This window comes from Aulonocara sp. 'chitande type north' Nkhata Bay, linkage group LG13 (assembly GCF_057382095.1).
Source record: "Aulonocara sp. 'chitande type north' Nkhata Bay isolate Kocher_YH1m ecotype deep benthic linkage group LG13, A_spYH_male_GT1.1, whole genome shotgun sequence".
In the NCBI taxonomy this organism is placed as follows: Eukaryota; Metazoa; Chordata; class Actinopteri; order Cichliformes; family Cichlidae; genus Aulonocara; species Aulonocara sp. 'chitande type north' Nkhata Bay.
This window is the reverse complement of record NC_141356.1, coordinates 20,926,076-20,953,104: the sequence shown is the minus strand read 5'-3', so window position 1 is coordinate 20,953,104 and position 27,029 is coordinate 20,926,076. Positions and strand designations below refer to the sequence as shown.

At 39.4% G+C, this 27,029-nt stretch overlaps 1 protein-coding gene across 10 annotated transcripts; it reads right to left on the bottom strand.

Annotated features, from left to right (window-relative positions):
* Positions 1-1,274: 1,274 nt before the first annotated feature.
* wapla (WAPL cohesin release factor a) lies at positions 1,275-27,029 on the bottom strand. Of its 10 annotated transcripts, none has more exons than XR_015124432.1 (22): positions 26,659-27,029; positions 25,631-26,044; positions 24,760-25,468; positions 23,380-23,678; positions 23,042-23,175; positions 21,794-21,889; positions 20,403-20,564; positions 19,713-19,849; positions 18,197-18,308; positions 17,224-17,454; positions 16,608-16,719; positions 16,387-16,484; positions 16,007-16,083; positions 15,362-15,537; positions 14,952-15,067; positions 14,617-14,832; positions 13,719-13,920; positions 12,164-12,252; positions 11,968-12,063; positions 10,741-10,995; positions 2,485-2,580; positions 1,275-1,512 (listed from the first exon to the last, which is right to left on the bottom strand). XR_015124432.1 is itself a non-coding variant. In XM_086259142.1 (20 exons), exons 2-20 carry the CDS (start codon positions 26,016-26,018, stop codon positions 10,930-10,932), a joined length of 3,513 nt encoding a protein of 1,170 aa, XP_086115268.1. In that variant the 5' UTR covers positions 26,019-26,044; positions 26,659-27,029; the 3' UTR covers positions 7,997-10,929. The 10 variants fall into 10 exon arrangements, 1 of the variants encoding a protein (XP_086115268.1); XR_015124436.1 differs by having other exon boundaries at positions 10,877-10,995; XR_015124431.1 differs by lacking the exons at positions 1,275-1,512; positions 2,485-2,580 and adding exons at positions 2,796-2,903; positions 4,521-4,559 and having other exon boundaries at positions 4,645-10,995.

Sequence of the window (27,029 nt, the reverse complement as noted above, 5' to 3'; positions counted from 1 at the left end):
TGCCTAAATAAGCCATACGCAGAGCACTGACAAGCCTCCATCCATGAACCTACAGCAGCTGTGTTTTGAGTAGGGATGGGTATCGTTTAGGTTTTATCCGATACCAGTGCCAAACCGGTACTTTTGAAACGGTGCCGGTGCTTAAACGGTGCTCAAACCGGTGCTTAAAGAATGGAGAACACAAAATTGGTCCAAAAACCTCTCATGTTTAACTGTTTTCCACTTTTTCTTTGGTCATTTTAGCCTTTTTGGCCAGGGTGAAGGAAGTATCTGCCATCAAACAAGAAGACAGCCGCATGTAGCTATGATGAGGCTTGCTAGTTCACCTTACATGCATTAATGTAATAACGTGGTTAGCCTACTCAACGTAAATTACACACGAACAACATTAAGCTACTGACCCAGAGAAGAACGGCTGCTGCTGCTGCCATCATCATCAGTCATCATTTCTGCTACACTGGCAGGGCTAGGGGCCAGGACTCTCCTCTTCGGGTTTTTGGGGGATGTTGCTAAATCCGAGTCCGATAACAGGCAACCCACCCGCAGTAGATGTGCTCGGTGTGAGGTCTCGCAGCAAGCTATCAAATACAGTGCATTTCTCGGCTTAAAAAAAACAAAACAAACAAAAAAAAAAAACGCTATGCGTCACCAGGTGTTTCATCGGATTTGACAGTATCAGCTTAAAGCACTTGTTGCAGGCTGCTGAGTTTGCATATTTTGCTGTGAAGTATAGCCAGACTTTTGACCGCTTTGCCTTGGGCATTTTTAATCTGTAGCTCTGCTCTAAAAGAACGTACGTACCTGGCCCTGCCTACTATCCTCGGAAATGTAAAATGATTGGCTAGAAGTGTATCACAGCTCAGGGGGAAAAAAAGCACCGAAATAAAGCACCGAAATAAAGCACCGAAATGTGCGCTGCTTTTTGGTCTGGTTACTACCGTTTATGTCAGAACCGGTGCCCGGTACCCATCCCTAGTTTTGAGTGCAAAAAACAAGCTGCATTGCACCGTTTTGCTAGAGATGCATCAATAGTTCTACCTAGCAAGACACAGTCTTTTATGACTAATCCCAGCTTGAGAAACAGAACAGTGTTTCAGCATAGTTAATTGTTGAAAATAGAATTTTCAAAAATAACTATGAGAAAGTCATACATGGTACACGTAGATCTTTCGAACAAACTCACAGTCCTGTTGGCAGAAAAGCTAACAAGTCTGCAAACCTTTTTGGCTGATGAAAATTCCTGAGAATAAAATGCCAGGACAGAGCAAACAACAAAAGGTACATTCAGCTACTGGTTTATTTCCCAAGGGATTGCCACAGAAGATGGAACTGCATGTTTGATTTGGCAGAGACTTGATGAGGGATGCCCTTCCTGATGCAACTCTGCCATTTATCCAGGTTTGGGACCAGCACTGGAGTACAGTAGCTTGTGACTCCCTGAGGCTGGGTTTGTATTTCTTCCCAATCTTGAAATGGGAACATCATTGTGTTAACCGCTACATCGTGGTGTCACTAGGGGAGAGTAAAGAAAGAATGAAAGAATGAATGATATAGATATATCTATATATCTATCGAGAGAGAGAGAGAGATAAATAAAAATCATTATTTCTTATTGTGGGTAATTTCCACTTTTAACAGTTTTGTTTTTGTTGTCATCAACTCTACAATACATTTTATATTTTTCTGTTTAATCAGAATTACTTTATTGCCCTGATTTTTACAGGACAATCGTTTTATTTCCATGCAAGATACAATGCAAGGTGTACTGATGTAGCTTATGGTGAACTACATTTATATATAGTTCATAAGAATAAAGCTAGCTGTTTTTAGGAGAAAAAGAGAGAGAGCACCATGCAGGTATTCAATGGAAAATGGTGGTGGCAGGGAGTACAAAGTGTGCACTGGGTTTTTTGTTGAAGTGCTGAAATAAAGACACTGCTGGTTATAGTATCTGCCTGAGTCTCTGGTTGCAGCTTTTAAGTATTGCACTTGGCGTTTTTGGAGCTTAATGCATACATGTTTTAAAGATCTCCGCTTTACATTAGTGCAACAGGATCACAGGAGTGGGTTTTAAAAAACTGCAGCAATACCTGACACAAATCATGATCTGCTGAAGGAAACAGAACTCTGTTCTACCTTATTATCTACTATCTACAGTGAAAATGAATGTGCTGTAGTACGTCATATGACAAATTATAAGTACAGCACTGCAGATTGGAGATTTAGGAATCTAAGATTCTGCTAATATAATGACATTTCAGATAAGACACACTGATAATTGCCAATGCCTGATTCAAATCCGAGTGCCCTGGGATCTTTTCTGCCTCTTTGCCCATCTTTCATCAGCCTTGAAAAATAAAGCCAAAAATACAGCTGTAATAATAGGGTGATGATAAAAAACAAATAGCCGGGCCGATGCCAGTTTTTCACTGTGGGAAAGTTAATTGCCAGTTGCTATTTTTGTACAAATTCCTTTCCCCTGACCTTATGATCTTGGATCTGATGCAGTTGCACAGACACTGGGCTTCAGAAAGCATTCTTGCAACTCAACCCACATGCTTTGCCTCTCCTCCGAATCTCCTAGGATTTGAAGACAAATGTGTTTGCAAAAATTTGAATCAACATAAACCAAAGTAAAAATGATGATCAATAATTAATATCTGTCTGCTTATTATATAATGTGTGCGAAAAAGAAAAAAAGGCAGAATCTCCATTGCTAATGCAAAACCCTGAAGAAACTTATAGTGATGGCCATTTCAGATGAAGAACTTCATGCCCTTTTTATATCCACACACATACACACACAAACTGCTTCTTGCCCTAACGCATTAACACAGATGGACTGCCATAAATGCACAAACAGGAACCCAGCCGACCTCACACAACACTCATCAGGCTCCACCCTGCCGGCACAGAGAGAAAGAAGGCTGAGCCCGGAGGTGGAGAATAGCAAAAGGCAGAGCCAGTGTGGGATAGTAATACTACTACTCTGCTCTGCTCCTCATCTGGCTCGCCTGTGGTCAAAGCCCATCCGTTAGAGTGCAGGTCACGCACACCCAGGAATACAGATGGGCTGGTGAGTCTTTCTGCTCTGCCACTCAATGATTTAAGGGGTGAGATTAGACAAGAGAAACAACCTGGCTATGAATGGGCAGAGAGTGATCTGTGTGCTGCGTTTGTTTGGACAAAATGCGAATGTATTTGTGTTTACACATTTGTTATGCAGCACATGTGCCGTAGTGATGGCTCTTTGTTCAGTGCTTATATTGCGAGGTGTTTGCAGGGGTGTGTGTATTCTTTCATGTGCCTGGCCTGGCTGACGGTGTGTGTACCTTCAAATGTGCGTGTGAGTAAACAAGACACCGGTGAAAGCATTCATTTAGGCTGTAGAGCACAGTTTGCTGTGGCAGCACAATAGGGCGGCACTAGTGGACAAACTGTTTGAATCTGTTTGAATAAACTCTTTGTAGCGAAAGCTAAATAATCCCAGGCTTGTACAGAAATCAGTGCGTGCTGGCTCAGCTTTGTGGCCAATGCAAAATTCCTCATTCAGTTGACAGTGTGATGCTCAGGGTTGATTCTTGGTTCCCCTGCAGTTTCAAGATAATGCGCTCTGTTCAGCTTCAGTGTTTAGCCTCTGACTTAATCTGTCTTGACATATAAATTGGAGAGCACAAGAGAGAGGGAGTTGGTTTTAACAGCAGTGGCAGAAGTTAACAAAATACATTAACTCCAACACTGTCCTTAAGTACAGCTCGGACACACTTGCACTCCAGTTCACTCCATTTCTACTTCCTACAATTTTTCCGCATTTATAGACACGTTATATCTAACTTGACTGTAACTGTTTCTTTAACAAATGACTGACTCCTGAAATGTTTCGTAAGAATAATCCAGTAAACCAACATAAAATGTGACACAGACCTCCACAATAAAAGCACAAAACGGTTAGCCACACACTGGGGCGGACATTTGGTCCGATTGCATTAAATGTGGGCACAAAACAATTTCAGGATGTTATTGATGTTGCAGTTAGGTCCAGAATTTGATGGACAAAGAAACAGTTTTTTTGTACTTTGGTGAACCTCCACTGTGGATTTTAAATTGGCAGACATGCAGCTTTAAAATCAGGGGGGGGGGGGGGGGGGGGGGGGGGTCGTACCAATAAAATAAAATTAAAATAATAACTGTTTAGTAATTACAGCCATTTTTATGAACCAACCCCCAGAGGCCAAAAATTAATTGCACAATTGACTGACAAGCAGTTTCATGGCTAGGTGAGGTCTGTCCCTTGTTACCTCATGACAAATGAAGCAGACATAATATCTGAAGTTGATTCAAAGTGTTGAATTTATATATTCTTTTCATTTTAATTTCAAATATGTAGCCCGGGGACATGTCAGTGTACGTGAGGGAGCCCATCATTGGGCTGAAAAAAACAAAATAATATTGTTAGAGACAGAGACAAAAATTTTGCTTAAATCAACAGTCCAGTCCGCTCTTCAAAATAATTAATATACCTCAGGCCAGCTCTGGCCAGCTGAGCAACACCAAAGGGCCTGAAAAACAGCAGAAGAGAATTAAAGTGCATGATAGCAGAAATATTTCAAAAGTTAAGAAGGAACTTTTTTTACAGCATCTTACCAAGTCAAGAACAGTCTGGAGGAGGGAGGTGTATCATTGTCAAGGTCTACTACCAAGAGATGCCATCATGGAAATGAAAATTCAAAAAGCAAAGAAACATCATGTGAACTTCTGAATAAACAAGGCCCGCTGAGATCAGATTGGAAAACATCTACAGGAGTCTGCACAGTTTAATTAAATTAAAAATTTAATAAAAATAACCTTTGAACAGATGAAACTAAGATTAACTTGTACTAGAATGATGGAAAACTACGGAACTACGGAAACTAAGGAACTGCTTATGATCCAAAGCATGCCACCATTATCTATTAAACATGGTGAAGGCAGTATTATAAGCATATACAGCTGCTCTCTGCTCGACCTGACGTTCAGACTGAGACAAATACTCAAAAACTGACAGGACAAAACCTGCAAATGAATAATGATCCAAAACGTATAGCAAAAGCAACCCAAGAGTTTCTCAAGGCAAAGAAAGCCCAACAGAGAGTGCTTCTCAGTTATTAAATACAAAACTCTATGAAGAAAGAATTTTAAAAAACCAACAGCAACTGAACGTGGCTGTAGTAATGACTTAGAGCACCTCGAGGGAGGGAAGGAAATGCAGAGTTTCGACCATGAGTTTAAAAACCAGCATGATTTTAAAATATTAAAACATTGTTCAGTTTGTTGTCCAGTTCATTTTGAGCCCATGAAAGGGGGGACAGTAACAGTAAATGCAAAAATATTTGTAAAACCCTTTAAATTAAAACTCAGTCTGCCCTTTAATCACATCTTGATTGAAGGTGCAAAACTTCAGCTTTTGTCCAAAAAAATTATGGACCCAGCTGTACCAGAGAACCAGACCTGCAATATACTACCATAAAAATTCTGTTTCAGTGCAGTTTAGTTTGCAGACTAATATCTGCTGAAAAAAAACTTCAGTGCCAGTTAAGTAAATTACTCAAGACTCGAGTCATTTTTAAATATGTAGATCTTCAGTAGGAACCATTTGTCTTGGGGCTTATGCCACATTAATACTATATTGAGTTTCAAAGCTCTAAATAACATTCCCACCAGCTTCCAAGTTGTAATTACAACTGGGAAACTCAGAGTTTTCGGAAACTCCAACTTAAAACTGCGGAACTGTGTGAAAGCCTGTCACAGATGCCTCACCAAGTACCCCATTTGGGGTAATTAAAGTAAAACTCGCTACATAGTGTTATCTATTAACGTCCTGACTTTTTTCTGTGAGGTGAGCACTCAGAAGATGAATCTTTTTTTTTTTTTTTCATGAACTCATTAAATAAAAAAAATAATAAAAGAGATCTATTGCCAGTCTTATCCTTTAATTACATCTCAATGACATTACTCTTGTACTACTTCTTAAGGAAATGTTTGAAGGCAAAACTTTTGTTTTTGGATTAGAATACTTCTTCAAGTATTTCCTCTTTGCCCAAACGCCTCAGTTAATCTTCAGACAAAGGTAGGGTGAGTTAGTTTGTATCCTTGAAGAATTAAAACTGTGAAAACACGCATTAGAAATGCTGTACCGATGTATTAATAAATATATAAAACCTCTGAAAGCAGGAGTCTTTCTAAAAACATTTCTTCACCCACATAACTGTCATGAGGAGCACTTGCAGCTGCACAGACTGAGGAGACGAACGAGTCTGCACGTTCCCATCTGAGTTTCACGTGTTGGTGCACAGGTGGTACGACGATTTCTTCATGTGACAGCTTGATTTAAGTGAACAGGGGCGCTAATGGTCAGCAAAGCATCAACAGAGCCTCTTCATAAATGTTTCACCTCCCTCTGGAGCACGCATGCACGTGACTGCATCAGTGAGACCAGCGCGTTGCTCTCTCCAAAGACAGCAGAGTTCTTACAGCTCGAGGGGAAAATCCTTAGACAACACCACTGATGAGAAGATACTTGTGCGTGTGGGTGTGTGCACTTTACTTCAACCATTCAGACACTGCGATCAGAGGCTGAGTACTCACACCACCTAGTGGCATTACGGCCTTGAATCCTTTTGGTTTTGCTTTTTGTCAAGAAGTTGTAAAAACAAAACAATTCTTGCACCTGCAAGCTAATCACCTATTCACTCCCTCCACATACAACAAACTGTGAGATAAAGCATCAAATGGAGCCGCAAGGAGTCAAAAAAAAAAAAAAAAAAAAAAAAAAAAAAGCTGCATTTTGCCGAAGTAATTCCCATAATTAAAACCGCAGAAACCAGAACACAGCGGTTTCTGAAAATCTAAAGCAGCCTGTGCGCAAGGGGAGATGCTGAAAAGACAAACGAGTCAAGCCAGGAGGAAATGTGTCCAGATATGGAGAGGGATGAAAGAATGAATGCTGGGAAGGGGAAAAAAAACAAACAAACAGAAAAACAAAAAACAGTTGTAGTTGCTCGCCGTAGGCTGCGCAGCCTCACTGAGAGGGTTTGGACTGACAAGTTGGAAACGTTAATCTCATGCCTCTGCATTCTCCTTTTCCCCATTTTTCTCCTCCCTCACATTCACCAACAGCGGAGGACATCCTACGAATCTTGTTAAGCTATTGGAAATGCTGCGTTTTTCCTCTTTGTTTACTCATCCACTTCCTTGCCACATCGATCATCACAGAGGGAATGCTCTCTCTGCCTCTGACCTCCCACTACTGAGAAACTGCCATGAAAGCTATAATGTACAGCAGGCGGATGAAGGCAGAGGTGCCCATTGTCTGCAATCATGCGTTTTAGAATTTTAATCTGCTCTTCTGCCTGCATCTAATCATGTATTTGCATGTTGGGCAACAAAACATAAAGACATAATTACATGTTATCTGTGCAATGTTTACTCAACATGTTTCCCTGTCTTGACAATTCCTGACGCTTCACATTTCGAGGCAGCGTTTGTTGAATCGTGGTTGACACAGCTGTCGCCTGTATGAAATCAGTGTTGTCAGATAGTATATCACTACATTCCCCTCGTTCCCCAAGCTATTTGTAAGTTTGACTCTTGGCTAGCAACTGCAACAAGAATCTTTTGTTTCCATTATGCAGCAGTCAGTCAAGCTGAGGGGCCACGTTCACAAACTGTCACCGCTGAGTGCTGTTAAGTATAGTGACCATGCTTTGGACTCTCACTCTATCCCAGCCAGTTTGTCAGGGATGAGCGAGATCCAGGGGGTTTTGCACATCCACACGCACAAACTGGGATACAAAGTTAAGCATTCAGCAGCTGCTACACATACATGAATACAAAAAGGAAGCTAAACACCACTTGTGTTTAGTAAAGTGTTCACCTCCCGTAGCTCTGAATACATAACATTTTTTAACTTGCTCAGAATGAAAGAAAACAATAGAAGGAAGAAACCACATAGGGAGTGTACTGAAAGTAGCAACTTTTTTTTTTCTTTTTTGAGATACAACTATTTACATGTAACCAAAGACAATGTCCTTGAAAGGGGTACAAACATTTTTTTCCTCTTCCTGCAATTTTTGTTTTTAAAACAACTCAGAAATATTGTATAAAATAAAAATATCAGCTTCAGGGGAAAAAAGTAGTCTAAGCATCTGAAATGTCCATTAACTGGTATGTACAGGAGTATTTACATTCGGACCAGATTTTTTTTTTTTTTCTCAAAGTGATTAACAGTAAAATGCAGTTGCAGTTCTGTTCACTGCAGCCCTACAAAGCAGATAAAACTAACGTTTTTACAGGTATGGCTGTCATTCAAATCAGTGATCGTACATGTGAGCAGTACAAGACAGAGGCTTTTCCAAGGATCAGGTCAACATCATCATCAAGGCTTAAATGACACCAATATAGAATAAATAAATGGGAGCTTAATGCATGTTATCCAATGCAAACATATCATGAGCAAAAACATGAAGCTGCTTGTGGCTGGACACAGGAAAATATTAGACTCCCCTAACCAGTGTTGGTCAAGTTACTTGAAAAAAGTAATCAGTAACGAATTACTGATTACTTCCCCAAAAAGTAATCTCATTACTTTACTGAATACTTATTTTCAAAAGTAATTAATTATTTAGTTACTTAGTTACTTTTTAAAAACACGATTTACAACCTGAATAGGTGATAAAGCGATAGATCTTTCAGCCCAATTCTACTTTTTCTGCATAATCCATCATACAAAATGTTATCAAATGGAAAAGTCTCTTTTTAAAACTTGTTTTATCAGTTTTAATCTTTTAACTTTATGCATCAAGCAAAAATTTAATTATATGTAACATTCTCTGACTGGAAGAAATTTGTTTAATATTTAAACCTATTTTCTGCACATTCCAGCACATAAAATACATTTTTTTTTGTGTTTACACTCACTCTTTCAAATAGATGCAAGTAAAACACAGCAGAAAATAAATAAAGTCAAAGACTCAGCGGTCCTGTTGCTCTATTTTCACCTGTAAAGCAGGAGTGGCATAGGCGGAGGTTTACCCTGGTGCAGGTGTGCCGCAGTGGTCAGTGGAAGAATCCGCGAGTTTCTCTGTGAGTTTCTCATTACGTCGTAGCTACTCGGTGCTTGCTTGGAAGTTTAGGGTTTTTTTTCGCTGTAAAAAAGTTTTCTTCCCACGCACGATGGACGCTAATGTTTTTGTCACTTTTTATGGAATCAAACTCAAAGTAAGGTCAGTACTTCCACACTTTAAACGCTGCACGCTCATACTCCCACACTCAATATATGATCCATTGTTGATCTGCACACAGCTGTTGTCACGAACGTCGCACTCGCTTACGTCACTGTCATGACATTCTCGCAAAAAAAAAAAAAAAAAAAAAAAAAAAAAAAAATCACGGTTTTAGTAACGCAGTGTTCCTACGGGAAAGTAACGGTAATCTAATTACCGTTTTTGCAATAGTAATCCCTTATTTACTCGTTACTCGAAAAAAGTAATCGGATTACAGTAACGCGTTACTGCCCATCTCTGCCCCTAACCCCATCCCACTTATGTTGATCAACATGTGCATAATATTTTAGTGATTGATGTTTAAAAACTACAATTTAAGCATAAATTTAGCCACTCAGATGTGCTGTGCCCAGCCACACAGCTGTATCACAAGGGGTGGATTATAATGAGCCGATGTTGGACACAACTGGGATCTCATTACGTAGGCTTTGCATTTTACACAAGAGGAGAACGCATTAAATTAAATACATTAAAAATAACTTCATTACAAACATAAAGGAAGCACAACAATCATAATTTTGAGTAATCCATCACGTTATACCAGTGAGTTTAAATGCATACTCTAATTACACACGGCTGAATTAAATGAACTTTAAATAATCTAAACAAACTAAAATGTGAGCAAACAGACAACGGCTGAGAAGAATTCTAACTTTTAGTATAGCTCGTAATTTTCCGAGTGCCGTCACCAGTCAAATAACGGACATCCTATTAAAAGTCAGTATGTCATGCAGTCCTGATTTCTTTAACAGTAACTCATAATTTTGGTAGAGAAATGCCCTCAAGGCAAAAAGAAAAATCTAAAAATATAATGAGCCAAAGCCTACAAAAATCAAGCTCCCAAAAATTACTCGGCACAAAATGAAAAGCTTAGAAAATAAGCTAGAAATTCGATTTCCCTTAAACATTCAAGCCAATTGCAAATGTGTAAGTCAATGGGATTTTGCATTCAAAAATCATTCCATACAGGTTTTACGTACAGACACATCATTCAAACGTCTGTGAAAATGATTTCATGCTAATCTATGATTTCACCCTTGGCTTGGACGTGGACACGCACAGAAGAAAATGTAATGATCCATAAAATTTGATTCAGTGGTTCACACTCCAGCTAAGCAGCCAGAAATCAAGACCCGGCAGCAAACGGGAGACTCCTCCTCAGTGGCCTGCTACCGTCACACATCTCGGGACGATGTGTGAAGACGTCTGCTTCGTTTAACTTTCCGCGGATTACGGGGATGTAGCCTCGCGTCTGCCCGATTCTCACCTGAGGATGAATCTGGATCTGACTCTAAATGGGCTGTTAGCCGAGTGGAACTGAAGTTGTCTGCATGTCTGTCAGCTAGCAGGGCTTTGGTTCGGGTTGTGCTCCAGACAGGGAGTGAAACTTGTGTATATCTGTATGCGTGTGTTTACGCACATGTCAGTGTATGCCTTTTTTCCTCAGAGTTTAGAGTGATCGCAACATCTGCTGATCAGGTGAAGTCAAGAGAATGCTGCTAAGACTCCAATGGCCCCTTGTGGCTTTGTAATGGGTAGTGGAGAACAAGAGTAACCTGGAAACCGTTTAATGTGCAGTCGGAGTAAGAGCTCGATAGTTTGCTGTCTGTTAACAGTGCTCCAGGTAGTCGATGACCCGTGAGATGGACTTCTGTCCTGTGGTGCCCATTGCACACTGTGTGGAGACAGAACAGGAAAAACAAAAACAAGTGTGTGAGGATGCCAACAACTTTACTTGTGAGGTCTCGATGCAAACACTGATGATAACAGGATGCTTCTGTTCAAAGGGGATGTTTATGAAACAGATGGTTCCAATCTTCAGCTCTGACAGGATGTGTCACAATCAAAGCTGCTGCAAAACACACATCTGTGGCGTGGTAGTGCTAGCATCACAGGAATCCTTGAATTATTTGAAAATTATGTTTTGCAAATTTTATCATTTCGATTATGCCTCTTGGACATAAAAAAATATTGAATTGTTAATAATCTGTTGAATACATTTAGTATTATAAAGAAGTAGTACTTCATAAAAGCCAAGTGCTACTATAAGCTTTTTATTTTTTGGAAGATGAGCAACAATCAGAAAGGCTTTCATTTATTCATCTTTCAAATGTTTTGAATTCCTAAGTCATTTCATTAATAAACAGAAATAAAGGCTCAGCATTTCACTCACTTTCTAGGGGGTTCTGAAAGGAGCTGAACTGAGCTATAGAAAAACTGCAATTATTTGAAACTAAAAGGGAAAATGTGGTATTGTACAGAATTACTGGGCCTCAAGAATGTTTATTTCATCCAAGCCACTTCACTGCACAAAAATGTGCTTTTGCTCAATGGGTCCAATTAAACGGCTTTTTGTATCTTCAGTTTAATTTGCCTGAAGCCAAGGATTGCATCAACACTCAGAGGTGTTAGGAGGAGGGGGAAAAAAAGGACGAAGACCTTCAGTGTCAGTATTTTCACTACACTGTCACTAAAATATAAGTATTTTTTGTTTGTTTGTTTTTTAAGAAAAACACTTTGATTTGTTGAGCCTGTATAATTCATCATGTATTTGCATAACTGTAGATCATTTTAAACTTCGTCAATCTCAACATGCATCATCACGTAACACTGATAACAGAGGGCTGATCTGAATAGTCACACTCACAGTGAGGTTCATGAAGCTCAAGAACTTCTTCAGCATTTCTGTCATGATGGAGAAATCTCCTTTAGGTAGATTTTCTCTCACAGTAGTCACATTAATCTGAGGATGGCAAAAAAAGGAAGTGAGCAACAACACATATTATAGATTTTTTTTAAAGATCTGGACAAAACAAAATGTATAAATCTGCACCGGTTCTTACCTGGCTGCCCTGACAGAGGCAGCCCAGCAGCAGGGCTGTGTATGAAGCAACAATGCTGTCCTCCATATGCTTGCCTGCGTGCTGCAGAGCTGCAGTAACCACAAAGGAGAAAGACAAGTTTTCCCAATATATATTTAGCTGTAATTCACTGATCAGCTCACCCAACACTTCTACACAGCATTAAAAACAATGAGTCCATGATGTTCACAAGAGTAACATTAACTCCTGTTTTACAGTGCTCATGGAGGTCACATTCAAAGGACTAGCAAGTACTAAAGAACAAAGGTTTGTATTTCGCAACCTAAACTTCAATGGAGCTGCAAAAACTAATCAACTGTAACAATAGCTGGACACAGGTTTCATTATTCATTAGCAAAGCCTGTTATGATGCAAAGCATGCGCTGTGGCAGAAACTAACGACGCAGCTGAGAAAAGCATCAAGGCTAAAGCTAAACAGATTAAAGTGTAGAAGTCAATTTGCCAAAAATCATGGCAGCACTCTACATCAAAGCCTGAGAAGAACATTGAAGGCAAAACAACAAGAGCTGTTGATCTTGCATGACAAACTGACACAACATCACTCAATGACCAGAGAAAGTATGGTGGAGACTTGTAACAATCCCCCCCCCCCCCAGATATACTTATGGGGTTCCCATGTTATTTTCAATAAAAATCATTGTTTTGTTTTTTTAAATGGCATAAATAAATAAAAACTAAGAGCAAGCAATTTGAAAATTATGTGTTATATTCAGGCTTTTATAAACAAGCTTAACTTGTGAAGACAGCACTTTGATTTTTCTTTAACAATTTTCCTTTCTTTGGGAAAAAAAAAAAAAGTGATGCAGCGAGATAAAATTCTACCAAAGACACAGACAGAGAATAATCAATGACATATTTTTAAAATATTGGGTGGATGTGGGTGTGCCGGGTGGGGAAAACCCCACTCGGCACACCCACAGGTCGCACACCCACGGGTGCGACCTGGCCATCCTAACCCATAGTAATTTAAAGATCAGGAATCTACGAGTTCAAAAAAAAGAAAAAGTTTCTCCATGTCGATCTAGAAGTTTTAAAACTTTGGGAAACATTAAAAAGAAAAACTGGAAATGTCATCTCAAAGGAAACTGCCCTTCCTTTGTCTGCACAATTTCTTACACAGCTTATACACAAAACTCAGAATTTTAAGATGAATGGATTAATAAATGAAATTATTCCCATTATGGATAAATGTTGTGAATCTACCCCCTCCTCACCCCCAATCATTTGGTGTGTAAAATTCAGCGAGAATGTCATTTGAAAAGCCAGAACTGAGCAATGTTGGATAAATTAGTTTTAAAAACAAGTTTTTGTTATCTCCCTTAATAGCCTTATTAGAGATTCGGTTAATGAATTCTTAATAGGGATATTTTTCAAAGCTTTATAGTTACTGGTATCTTCATCCTTATTGCAGATATTATTAACTCATGCTTAAATTGAGTCAGCATTTATTTGGATTGTAATTTTACTCAAAGCTACAAACAGCTCCACTTATATGCACAAACCCCAAAATATCTACCTTTATTTAAGTCCAACTCTTCATCCTCCTCTTCTTTCTTCTCGGGTTGGCTGTCATTTGTTTCGGATGCCACCCACTGGATCTCTCCTGATGTCTCTTGCCACTCTCCGCTTTGGTCTAGTGCCGGTTTGGGGGCCTCACTGATGAGGTCGTCAGTCTTTGCCTCAGCCAGGATGGCAGCACGCTCCCTCTCAAGGAAGAGCTGGGATTCCAGGGGAAATAAACAGATGTGAACTCCAAACACAAGCCAAAAAACAGGAGCCAAGTAACACAGCAAATTTTTCATAATTCAAAGGGAATAAAAGAGTGGCAGTTTAGCTTGACAGCAAAGGTATTTCATCTTGGCAAAGTTAGGAAGCAAATAGGCATGCCAAATACTGTGAAACTAGCCTGTAATACTTGGGCATGAAAAGTAATTTTGAGGTTAATTGCCATTTTTTTCTTTAAAAGTTTCCAGACTTTTTGAAAATCTGCAAGAACTCTGGCTGCAGTGACATTGATTAAAAAAGAAAAACCTAAATAAAAACCTAATTTTGAAATTTTAATCCACAAACAAGCAAGCATTTACTTACACTTGCTTATTACTTAATACTGTGAGCAAACAGAGGTGTGCATTCAAAGCAGTGAAGAGATGTTTAACACTCCCGAGAAAGATGTGTTACCAGGTAAATGAGTGGTTCACGAGTTCTATGATACAGACAAAAGAAATTGCAACACAACACCCAATCACTTTGTTTCTGCTTAAATTAAGAATAGGAAAGATGTATTCAGCTCTTTAAACTGTATTAAACTATTGTTTTGTGGGGGTTTGGTTTGTTTTTTTAAACAAAAAGACAAAAGAGAGCCACATCCAGTGACTGCTAAAATATTGATGTATGAGTTCTGGCACAGTTCCTACCTTCACCAGGGCAGCCAAAGCACCGCAGGACTTGGGCTTGTCAGCCGTATCTGCCTGAGTCTCAGCTGACTCTGCCAATGTGTCAGATTGCGTTGGGTCAGCAGGCTGCATGAGGCTGTCTTCCAGACAGGTGTCGTCGACATTGTACTCCATGTCCACCAGACAGTGGCGGTTTCTGGAGCTGTACTCCACAAGGTTAATTAGTAGACCCAGACCCTGGTATACACCACAGAATACACAAATGAGACATTCACATACATACATAAACTTACCAAACAGCGTGTCAGCAACTGTGCCGTTGCGAAGATGTTTTCTGTTGTTGAAGAGAACCTTACCAGCACACGCACGTCAAATCGCTGCTCCTGGGGGATGTAGCGTGGGACTTGAAGGACACAATTTAGAGCAGTCACTATTAGCTGATCCTGTTCACCCGTCTTAGTGCTTCCCCACTCTGTAGGCAAAAATAACCTTATTATTAACCTCTGCTCACACATGTCAACATGATTCCCTGCTAAGCACCTGAATATTATAGCTCACGGTACAGACTATAATCATACAAGATACAACTGAATTCTAGCTGACCACATTAACACGAATATATTCATTTTGTACAGAAGTACACAATGAGCCATTTCATCTTTGTATATTTATAGAACTACAATCCAAACAAAAAAAAAAATTCAGTAAATTGAGTTTTTGCAGTTTTCCATAAATAGTATAAGAAAAGAAAAAGGAATGAGAATACCATTGTCATGGGTAAGGTTGAGCAGCACTCCAATAACAGCCCTCATACAGTCCTCCACCGCCTTTCCCACATTTGTGAAGCTGCAGTGAGGCAGTGCAGCAGCCGATGAAGACAGAGAGGTGTTGTTTAATGCCCTGCTGTACCGCTGGATCATATCCTCACAGTATCGCAAAGCTCTGATAAAAGTAAGAAAAAGATATTGTTGACAGAAAGTAAAAAGTGACATAACAGAAATAAAGAAAAATATTAAAGTGCAGAGTGGAAAGATAATCCTAAATGCAGAAAGTGCAACGAGCTTGAGCACAATTGATCTTCGATATACTGTGTTCATGAATGCAAACTAAGAAGAATCCATGGTTAAAACTAAGATCTAACTTTTGCTATCAATTTTAGAAACCACAGACCTGGTTATCGGTGTGGTTACCTTTATCCAAATCTATTATCCTAGGATTATTTTTATTTGCCCTAATGTTGTTTTTGATGGGCATGAGAAGCTTTAGAATTGCCCCGAGGTGATGATGAGTAAAATGATCTTACAAAAAGTAAAAGAGACAAAGTGAAAAGGACCTGTTGTCACGATAGCCACTGTGTCCCAGTATGTCTGTAGACAGTCAATAACAGCTGTAAGCAGTAGCTGGTGCTCACCTGGCAGAGGAGACAATAAGCTGAGAGTCTTTGTAGGCAATCAAGTAACTCTGATTTTCAGGGTTCTGCACTGTAACCTGTTGGCAGGAGATGAAAGAGAAATGAAATCAATAGAGGGAAAAAGTACACCAAGAACCTTGAAAACAAGACAAGAAACACAAAATTAAGGGAGACCCTTTATGTTTAGCTCGGAAAGCTGAATGGCATTTTAAGATATAGCTGATAAAGACACATTCAGTGCTTTAAGCAGAGGCATTTAATCGGGTAACAAAGGTCACCAGCCAATTCACAGCTTAGTACTCAATTACTGTTGTCCTTGAGGCTCACTCTAGTGTGACTTTGGTGCAAGAGAGAATCCAACTTGACAGAACTGTACTTACACTTTCAAGCACTCTCAGACACCTCTCAGCCCCCCATAAAGATGCTACAAGGTTCTCCTTGTCATCCTCTTGGCTCAGGTTGTCAACACACTCTTTCACTGTGGCAATGCAACACACACGACATGTGGCAATTACAAACCGTGACAAACAAAATCGTTGCATAGGTATACACATATGCACTGTACAGCATGGCTTTGAGCACATTAGTATCCAACACCCACCTTTGTCAACAATATGGTCCAGGCCTCCCAGTAGCCGGAGCTCCTCTTTGAACCAATCACCAGCTCTCTTGGAGGTTAACGACAGAAGTGTCTCCATGGCAAGGTGCCCTGTCTGCAGGGATAGAGGACAGAAGCATGTTTAAAAAAAACATCACTGGAATTTTATGTATGCTTGTATTACAAACCCACTATTGTAAAAGTCGTCTACACTAAAACACACATTTTCCCCCCTAATTAAGCTTGATAAGAAGAAATATAAACCAGTTCACCAAGAAAACATTACTAGGTAGTAAAGCATATGTAATATTAATGCTGTCATTTTATCAAATCAGCAACTTTTCTGACTGAAATATTGTCGATCAGTTGTGACAGGTCAAAACTGACAGCTGAGCTGCAGTAAGATTAGTGTATTTGCATGCAGAAGGGGGTGCATACAAAGAGGTCAGACTGACAGATTATATTTTTATGAAAAACCTTTCCATTAAAGTAGTTTAAAAATGTACATAGTGTTGCTTATTCAATAAATATATGAACAAGAGACTGTGGTTACTGATTAAATCCAAGATTCACCAGTTATGTGATGATGTTATGATTTCTTTATTGATGGACAACCTACCGTGATGTTTTCTAAGTCAAGGTGCTTGTTGTGCACAGTCTCGCACAATTTCCTGATCTTCTCTTTGACCTTTGCCATCTCCTTTGCTGTGAGCTGATCCTGGTGACCCGAGTAGTCCTGGTCTAGTTCCAGCAGCTTGATCATTAGCTCCAGACATGCCCTGTCCAGATCCATGTTAAGACGATCCCGGCTCAAAATGTACATCAGTGCAGCCGTGCACAGAGCGAGGTTCTGATAAAATGACAGATCAGGTTTTACAAAGGGGTGCAGGCAGTGTAGATCATATGGAGAAAGCTCTGGATCAGTAAGAAAAAGCTTATTGTGTGTCACTTTCACTACATAGTTCTCAAAATTACAAAATTTATACTTAGATATATATATAAAAACAACATGAGTTGATTCAAAGTGCTATTCAGTCAAGGATTACAACCAGAATACAAAGAATATGTTAAAAACAGCACCAAGAGAAAAACAGAAAATACACACAAAAGAAATATATAAAATAAAGATTAAGACAAACTGACATCAAAAAAGGTCCATCCGGTCACAAATACTGCCATATCATAAAAACATAATACCCACCACAAGCTCTTCGCTTATTTAAAGGAAAGACTAATATATTTTAAGACACTACATTAACAACAGAAAACCTACTTGTTGAGCAAAAAATACAATCACAAACCTATTTATACGTGTGCATATCTAACCCTGGGATGTCATTTGAATAACTACTGAGGTCTCCTTGCACTCTTCTTGCATTTTGATAATTTAATACCGAAGAAACAGGGCTCGTGATTCAACACTTCATCTTAGATGGAAAAGTAATGGTTCATGTCACAAAATAAATTGTGAAAGCACAAGTTATTCAAACATTGTATTACCATCTGTCAAAACTTCAAGGGAGATGATAGAAAGAGATTGTGGCAGGAGGTGACAAAAAAAATAATTAATTAAAAACAAAACTTTGACTGACCGGGTGTTGTGGAGCATCGTTGAGCATTTTGAAGACCTGTGCGACTTTCCCTCTTGCCCTCAGGTGCATCCTGAAACTGGGCATGGCACACCGTGTGGCCAGGCTGATTATACTGGAGAAATGAGGGAGGAAAGTGGAGAATAGAGGGAATGTTAAAGATAGATTTATGACAATGAAATCAGCCTACTTTTAAATTAAAATGTCACAAATGGCAAACTAAAGAAATATAGGGAAAGATTTAAAGACTAAGGCTTCAATGTTGCCCATGCTATGCATCAATCCAATGTTCTAATGGTATAAAACAACAACAGCCTGACTTTGGCTTTCTGCTGATGCACAGCATGGATCCAATGCAAGCATTAAATTATTAAGCTGTTTTTCTCAGTGTGAGAAAGAGACTGGGAATGATTCTTTTATGTGTAAGGAAATGTCAGTGTTGACTTAAACATCACCTTTCTAATTCTGTAACTTCATATATCACAAATAAAAAAAAATGTCCAATTTATTCAATAGGTAGCAATAAGTAAAAACAAATAAATACAAAAAAAAAGACTATAGGACGAAAAAAAAAATACAATGTAAAACTAATTTAGTTTATTATTATAGTTAATTATAATTTTATTATCATCATCATCATCATCATCTCAACTCATTATGACAGTTATTTGAAGCTCTTCAGTCATTACTTGACCAGTTTGATGTACAACATTGTAAACATACAGTGAAAACTTGTTGGTGTCCCAGGTGTGAGACACCTTCAGAAGTGCTAATGTTTTACATATATTAGCCCAGACATAATGTAAATATCGGATTGGGTGTGGTGTATGGCCACACATTAACTACCTGTACTGCATTTCTAGTTTAAATTATGAATAAAATCACTTAAATCCTATGAAAACATTGGATAAGAAGTGTGATTTACATCATAGTTTCAATGTTTTAACTAAATGTGATTTTGTTATCACATTTAGTTAATCAGTGACACATGATCAATAATTATTTTTTCATGGTTTCAATGAGAGAGCAATGCTGTGAAAATGAACGCAGAACAATATTAGTTTAATCTTGGATATTTTTTTTTTTATTATTCATAAACGCTGCAAGTGAAAAATCACAATTGGAAGTAAAATGTGATTAACAGGCTGAGGCACAACAGTGGAAGGGAGGCGAGCAAATGCAAAGGGACAGAAATGATTGAGAACTTTAGCTACACATGAAGTCTCTGGGCTGGAGTGCAATTCAATTAAAATTGATCATCTGTGCTTGTTTTTAAAGTATTAACTCTGCGTTTTCTACCTCCTACTACTTTGTTGCAAGAATAATAACTTACTTTATGAATTTTGGTTTTAGGTACTTTTATGAAATATTAACTGGCATATGCTTGTACCAGTCACTGAACTTTGTAAACTAAGTAAAATTTAGCAAGTCACAACAAAGAAATTAAAATCAGACCAAATATAGAAATGTTCCTCTACAACACAACAAAGAAAAATTCCCAGCTGGTTATTAAACTTACCTAAGGCATCTTGTGTTGAGCGGCTGACTACTCTTGAGCCCCGTCTCCAGGTACTCAAAATCATCTGTGAACTCTTGATTCTCTCCAAACTCCACCACATCGTTGAAGTGTTTCACATGCTGCACCACAGTATACAGCTGGTAGTAAGGGAAATGGGGTTAATTGTAGCTAATTGAGAAGCACTGCATCTGTCCAGACCCTCAAATTGCTCACACACACACACAGCAAATTGCTCACATTTCTAAATTCCTCTATTGGTTTCACAGCCAGCAAAAGCTTCAGGTCAGTATGATCAGCAGTTGACACTGTATGTATATCTATATCAGCAGTCACACTGTGAGGGGGCTCAGCACGACACAGGATGGAGGACCTGGGTTTATAACAGAATCAGTGTGTGGTGACAGCTTAGTGTAGCTGAAGCCATTTAACCTCAGGGGATCTGTGGCTAACAGCCTGATCTGGGGCCAGAAGGCCCATCTGTAAATGACACAAGCTGTATGGGAGTAGCACTGGCACACATCAAATGAATGCCAACCCTTCACTGGCTGAGTGTTTAAAAAGGAAGGGGGGAAAAGGGGGGGCTAGGGGTAATTCATACTGGCAAGCAAACAAAATGTGAAGTAAAAACTGATCAGAAAGATTTATCTAACAACTGCTGTTACTCAGCAAATCTGTGTAACCTGGACTCACCTCCTTGTCTTCTTTTCTGCATTTGAGTGCTGTGACAATATCCTGGTTGAGTCGTGTGGGGATGGTCTCTGACTTAATGACTTTGGGTGGCGGTGGAGGAGCTTTGAACAAGCCGTCATCTTTATGGGAGTTGCTGTCCTTGCTGCTGCTCGATAAAATAGCCTAAGGACAAAAAAGAAGCTGAGAAACGGGGCTCATACCAAAGCAACAAAATCTGTTTAATGACATGTCCACAAGATTTACCACAGCTGAACAGTCTGTTAACCACACAAGTCTTTAATAAGTGCTGTTAACAGATGTCAGACGAGGTAGTGCAAAGTTAACAATAACTTTTAAATCCCAGTCGCCAGAGTCTGATTAGCTAGTCTCTAAACAAACATTATTTCCATTGGGGTAATTCAATACAAAACATACAAGCAAACTTCACTTGCCTGGAAAAGTAATTTCACTTGAACAGCAATACTAATTAGAATTAATTAATTAATACAGAAATTGTTGACTACTAAGAGACCAGTAAACAGTATCCTAATATGTGAACATTAAGAACACAAACACAAATAAATGGCGCTAGTTAATAGCATTTTCTTTACATAATAACCCAGTAATAGTGTTTACCCTCTCTGTGCAAAATGAATGTATACACCCTAATGAGAACTTTAAACATACAAATACACTCTTTACTCACAATGACAGATTTACATTTTTGTTCCAGTTCCTGACAAGTAAACCAAGCAGTAACCTTGCTGAAAAATTAAGACGAGGGAAAAAAAACTGTGGCTTCTCTTATAGCAATTTGAGTTTGGCTCCAAAATTAATCAATGTGTGATTGACTTGTGGTATTTTAAAATGCCTAGCTTCAGCCATGAAAAGAACACCTGGCACAAAGAACAGATTTAGTCTACATAGCCAACTTCCTCCCCCATAATATCTGATTTTTTAATAGCTCACATTGACATTTTATTATAGCTTAAAACTGAAAGGCGTGCTAACATTAGCTACAGTGGATTTTGTGCAATACTTTACCTTCAGTACTCAACTGGACTAGACTGAACTTTTGAAGCATTTTTAATGTACTTATCTGATGAGTAATATGGCTTGCCAGGTGGCACAGCCCATCCGAAAAGTTTGATATTCAGTTTCAGTGACTGAAATTCAAGTATTATAATTCTGTTAATAAGCAGATACCCATGTTTGTGCTTTGCTAGGATCAGCTGATGATTTAGCACCCCACCAACTGGCCTAAATATGGTCTCTACATCAACAAAGTCAACATACCAGCAGCTAAAACACAAATATTATGGCTTCAAAATGCAGGTTTAAGAAGCTAATAGATGATGCCACATTCTGTCCATCTTTTACTAACAGTCTACAGGCAAAATACAGTATCTTACCGGAGCAGTCTGAGATCGAGAGACTGGAGGCACAGGCATTTCTTCAGGTTCGGGCTGGTTCCAGTGGCGAGCATTGTACACAGCTTTAGCAGGAGACTGAAACACAGCAAGAACTTAAAAATTTGTCAGTTAACTAAACGGATACACATATTTAGTGATTACTAACAGCTGGCATAAGAAAATACTGATGGTGCTTTCAGATTGGTGCATTTCAGTGATGACAGTTTAAAAAAAATAAATTAAAAAAATTACAACAACAACCTATATGCCAATATTTTATTCTCTAAAGAATACCACGTTCCAGCTGTAAATGAGCAGAACTGAACCCATAAACACTGCATGTTGAATTCATGTTGATAGACTAAGACAACAGCAGCCTCAGTGTAGAACACAACAGTCCCCAAGCAGCACAAAACATTTCCTGAAAATGACAGATTGTGAAACTCAATTATATCGTACAAAGACAATGTAGGAAGTTTTGCTGAGGAAGTAGAAAGAATAACTACACAGAATTAGTAAGACAGACTACAAATAACCCAAAGCCACTTCAAAACATGATCTAGATAAAGAGAGAAAATGTGGGAATTACACAAAACAGCACAGCATTACAAATCAAAGCAGAGTTATGAGAAAATATGTGCCTGATGAAGAGGTAATATCCAAATCCCCTTCAAAGTGGAAACCCATGCATGCTACTGAACGCACATTTATGGGATTCAAATGAGACTGCTGTCAAAAGTTATTCCCTGGGCATCACAGTTCAATGCCTTAAGTCTCTGACTGTAGTTCTAACCTGCATCACTGCTGAATCACAGAATTGGATTACATAAAATGACAACCATATAAATTTAGTTTTCAGTCGAGCCTCTTACCTGCCCACTTGCTCTATTTTTCTCTGATGCTCTCCTCACTCTCGTTATCTCAGGCTATTTTCAGACAAGCTGGGCATTCTGTTATGTAAATGTCATCTAAACATCAATAAGCCAAGACGTGTCAGACCTGCTTTAAACCCTGGTCAGGAGTAAGGTCATCAAAAGTGCTAGATGACTTGTACTGAGACACTTAGATTGATCAGACTGCAGTTAAAAGGTTTGTGCCTATCCCTTGTCTATGCAGTTGTTTAAAAAAAAAAAAAAAAAGTCTCATGGGCAAATATTCAAAGACACTGGATGGCACAGGACAAAGAAAACATTTGGTTGAAAAGCGAGCCAAGAAACACACGGCCAATTTTAAAACATGCTTAAATACCTTTTTGGGTCCACTGAAAATCTTTTTCAGTCCACTGCCGACGTCCTTGGATTTGTCACTTGGCTTCCCTGAGCGTGCTTTCTGGCCCTCGGTACCACCAGGACTTGAGTCATCGGAAAAGTCAAAGGCATCTGCTGGATAAACCAGATTGTTGATGATTAAAGGGAAAAAAAAAAAAAAAAAGCATGAGTTTGTAAATGGATGGAATATTAACCAAAGTGGGTCATCCAAGCACTTCTAATTTAAAGAGAGGTTTGAAGTTTATGTCGTTACATTGGATCATGCAATAAAATGACAATTACACCAACACCAGATCTGTTTTTAAGGACTGCTTTTACCTGTATTACTGCTAGCATGACTGTCTTGAGAGTCACTGGTATGAGGGCTATCCACGCTGGAGCTCAAAGCAGCTAAGGCTGCGGCTGCCTTCCTGGCCTTCTTTTCTTTGGCTTGGGAGCTCTCATCATCACTGTCACTCTCACTCAGGTCATCAAAGCCAAAGTACTTGATCTTGTAGCTACTCTTGCCAGCTTCTGAACCCTCCTCCCCCTCCTGGTCCTCTTTGTCCTCAAAGCCAAAGAACTCTAGCTTGGTCTCGGTCTTGGTCTTCTTGGTCTTTGTCTGTGTGGGTCTGAACCTACAAACAAGAAGAATATTTTTTTTTTAGATTATTTTGTTTTGAAGTATTGTGCCTTATGGGATTTTTCAAAGGAGATAGAAACTGAAGCAGGACAAAGAAAAAACTCTTTTGTAGAAACAAAGAAAAGAAAATGGGATTTCAAAGTGGGTGCCTAAAATTACTTAGCTGAGTGAATAGAAAGCTTTTTTGTCAATAAATGTTACTGTTTAGAGACATCTAAAAAACTGTAGACTTTACAATATAGAACAAACACTAATGCACGTTTCTCCAAATAGTTGATGTCAATAGTTTAGTTTAAAAATAATTCTTATCAAGTTAATTCCGTATAAATGGCTGACATGAGATGAGATCACACACACAATGACACAGACAGAGCACACATTTTTGCCACCATCTGCCATTTTGACTTGTTAGAGGGGATTTAACATTAATCTAACAAACTAAAGGTTCACTCCCTGCTGCCTCTCTTGCCACTGGTGATTCAATCTGACCTGCCTCTCAAAAGCAATGAAATGAAAGCGCAAGAACATATCAAACTTCAAAGTATGACCCGAAACTTTGAATTTTAAAGCCAGGGACACATCAAGGTAAAGCACATTCTTTCAGAGCAAAAGTCTGGCCAATACTGTATAACAATACGATACATGAAAGCATAATCTAAGTGCCAATGAAATCTTTATTAAACCTGAACTTCAGTAGCGTCTGCACTTTGTTCCTCAGAATATGAATGAATGACATTTTTATAAGACCCAGTACTAGTGAGAGATGAAGCAAAGTGTGTATGAGCACACAATGAAGTAAGATATAAGGTAGTATGTATTATTATATTTAAATTACTAACCTACCACATGATGGCTGCCTTATGGTATCGTGTATACACGGTAATAAATATTTAACCTGAAAATATTTACTACAAAAACAAAATCTTGAATGACACAAGAAAATATACTCAAGTCACCCATCCATGTAATTAGCAATGGTGGATAGGCTACAATTGTTTAAATAAGAATTCAGAACATAGTATTTTGAGAATTCTCCCTGCAATGTGGCTTTTAAGACACAGAACTATCAGCCTTACCTAGTAGGTTTGGGTGGTGGTGCATCTGATTTCTTCTTCATCTGCCCTGCTTCTCCAAGGTCAGCTGGGGGAGCGAGGCTGACCAGTTCGTCAATGCTCCGCTCCACTGAGTCCTGGATGGTGACATTGCACACTGACAGGCAGGAAGGGTGGAGAACCGTGTAGTCCCGTACCCTCCCACCACCCCTTCCCACAGGCTTGGCTGCTGTTTTAGCACTGGCAGCAGTACTACTTGCACCAGCAGAAAGGGCACTGTTGGGCTTATCTTGGGCACTTGCACCATCAGTGGACTTGTTGCTGTTACTTTCTGCAAGTTCAGACGATGATTTGTCAGGACGGCCTGGCCGCTGGTATTTTTTGCAATTTGAGGCCCTCAGGGTAAATGGGGAAGGGGGAATATTGTCCACTGGCTCTGGTGGGGCCTCCGCTGAAGGCTCCACCTCTGCACCTTTCATTTCATCTGACAGCAAGCCATCACAAGAAGATGAGGATTGGAAGTCCCTGCTACCACCTGGCACATCAGTGAACAGTTTAACAGATGTGTCTATATTAGGAGAGGAGGAGGTGGACCTCTGGGAGAAGTTCTGATCATCAGAGAGGACTGTGCTTGACAAAGAGGTCCCCCATGCAGGTTTCTGGCTGCTCTGTGATTCACTTTTGTACCACGGCTGGTTATTTTTACCTACCTTCTCCTCTGTTTTTTGTTTGCCTTTGAACAAAAGAGAAGATAAATGCAGGTTTGTTTAAACAAAAGACAGGAACTACTATGCTTCTATAATAGTTAGAAATCACTGTAAAACTTAAATAAGCAGGTTAAAATAAATTTGGATAAGGAGTTTAAAAAAGTGCATGGAAAAAAACGAAAACTTACTCGTGAATGTGGCTGTTGAACATGCAGAGGACTGTGCATAAGTCACAACAGCGGCTGTCCCAGTGCTTTGCACTGTGGTGGTCTTCATCACCTCCCCTTCAGCAACTTTTGCCTGTGACACGTTGTGGGAGGTTACAGTCTTGGACTCTTCATCACTGTCAAAGCCAAACGGGTCTTCCTCACTATCACTGTCCTCAAGCCTGGGCCTTTTGGGGACCTCAGAAACGTCAGGTTTTAACAAAGGCCGTTTGGCTCCGAGCTGAGCCTTGTAGGTGGTCTCCCCCCATTTGGTGGTCAGAGTGGGCTTTTTATTGGAAAAGACCTCCTCAAATTTCGAGTTAGCCTCCCCACCTTTGCGGTTGTACGTTTTGCCGAATCTGGATGTCATGTTGGCTGCTCTATGTTACATATTCCCTGTGAACAGCAGCAGAGACAATAAAACATTTACTATACCAATAGATCATCAAGAACATTATAATCTGCGCACTTAAATTGATACGAACGACTTAGCAAAGGAGTGTTTAAAAAAAACATAAAACAAAAACAGGCTGTAATCGTCATGAGTGGTTTGGGGAATGTTATTTATATTAATCCGGCTAAGTTATGTTTCAGCTGTTGGCTGGTAGCGCACAAAGTTAGCATAGCTAGCTCAAGCGGTATAGCTTTCCAAACCATCATCGGTAAATGTGAGCAACACGACAGAAAGCGTGAACGATTTAGAGCAACTTTAATACAATTTGAAACTCTTTACCTATCAGCACATACTTACAGGACAGCTAAGTACTGTGTTAACTCTAGCTCAGTCAGCTGTTTGTAAAGTTAACTACTATAAAGTTAGCCACTAGCCATTAGCTTAACATGGCTAACTATGCTAACGTAAGTCTGTTTACATTTCTCACCTGGCTGCCTCAAATGTCAGAAACCTTGCGTTTGAAACAAGTTTTAGTCTTTTGACGTAATGGTCTGAATGGAAATACTATGGTGCAGAAATCGTCCGTAATTACAAATGAGTAATAATGCAGTGTTACCTTTTAACTCCAGCGAAAGGCTAACCGTCCGCTTGTTTTTTAGCCAGCCGGCTAGGCCTGATTTCCCACTCGCACACAAATCAAGCGGGTAAAGTCCGCTCAGCAGAGTACAAACACCATTACAAAGACATCTCTATTCCGAATATGTCCACGCAGCGATGCTTATCAACACAGAAATGCGTACTTAACGCATCGGTGCCTGTAACAGTCTATATATGGTAGATAATCCGGACTTTTTGCATTTTGTAGTGCTACGGACGGCCATTAAAATATCCCCTCCCTCCTCGATGCTTGGCAAGACCCTCATGTAAAGGGCTGGTCGAAGGCAATCGACCAACCAGCAACAGGAAAGGTTTCCTGTGCGTTGAGAC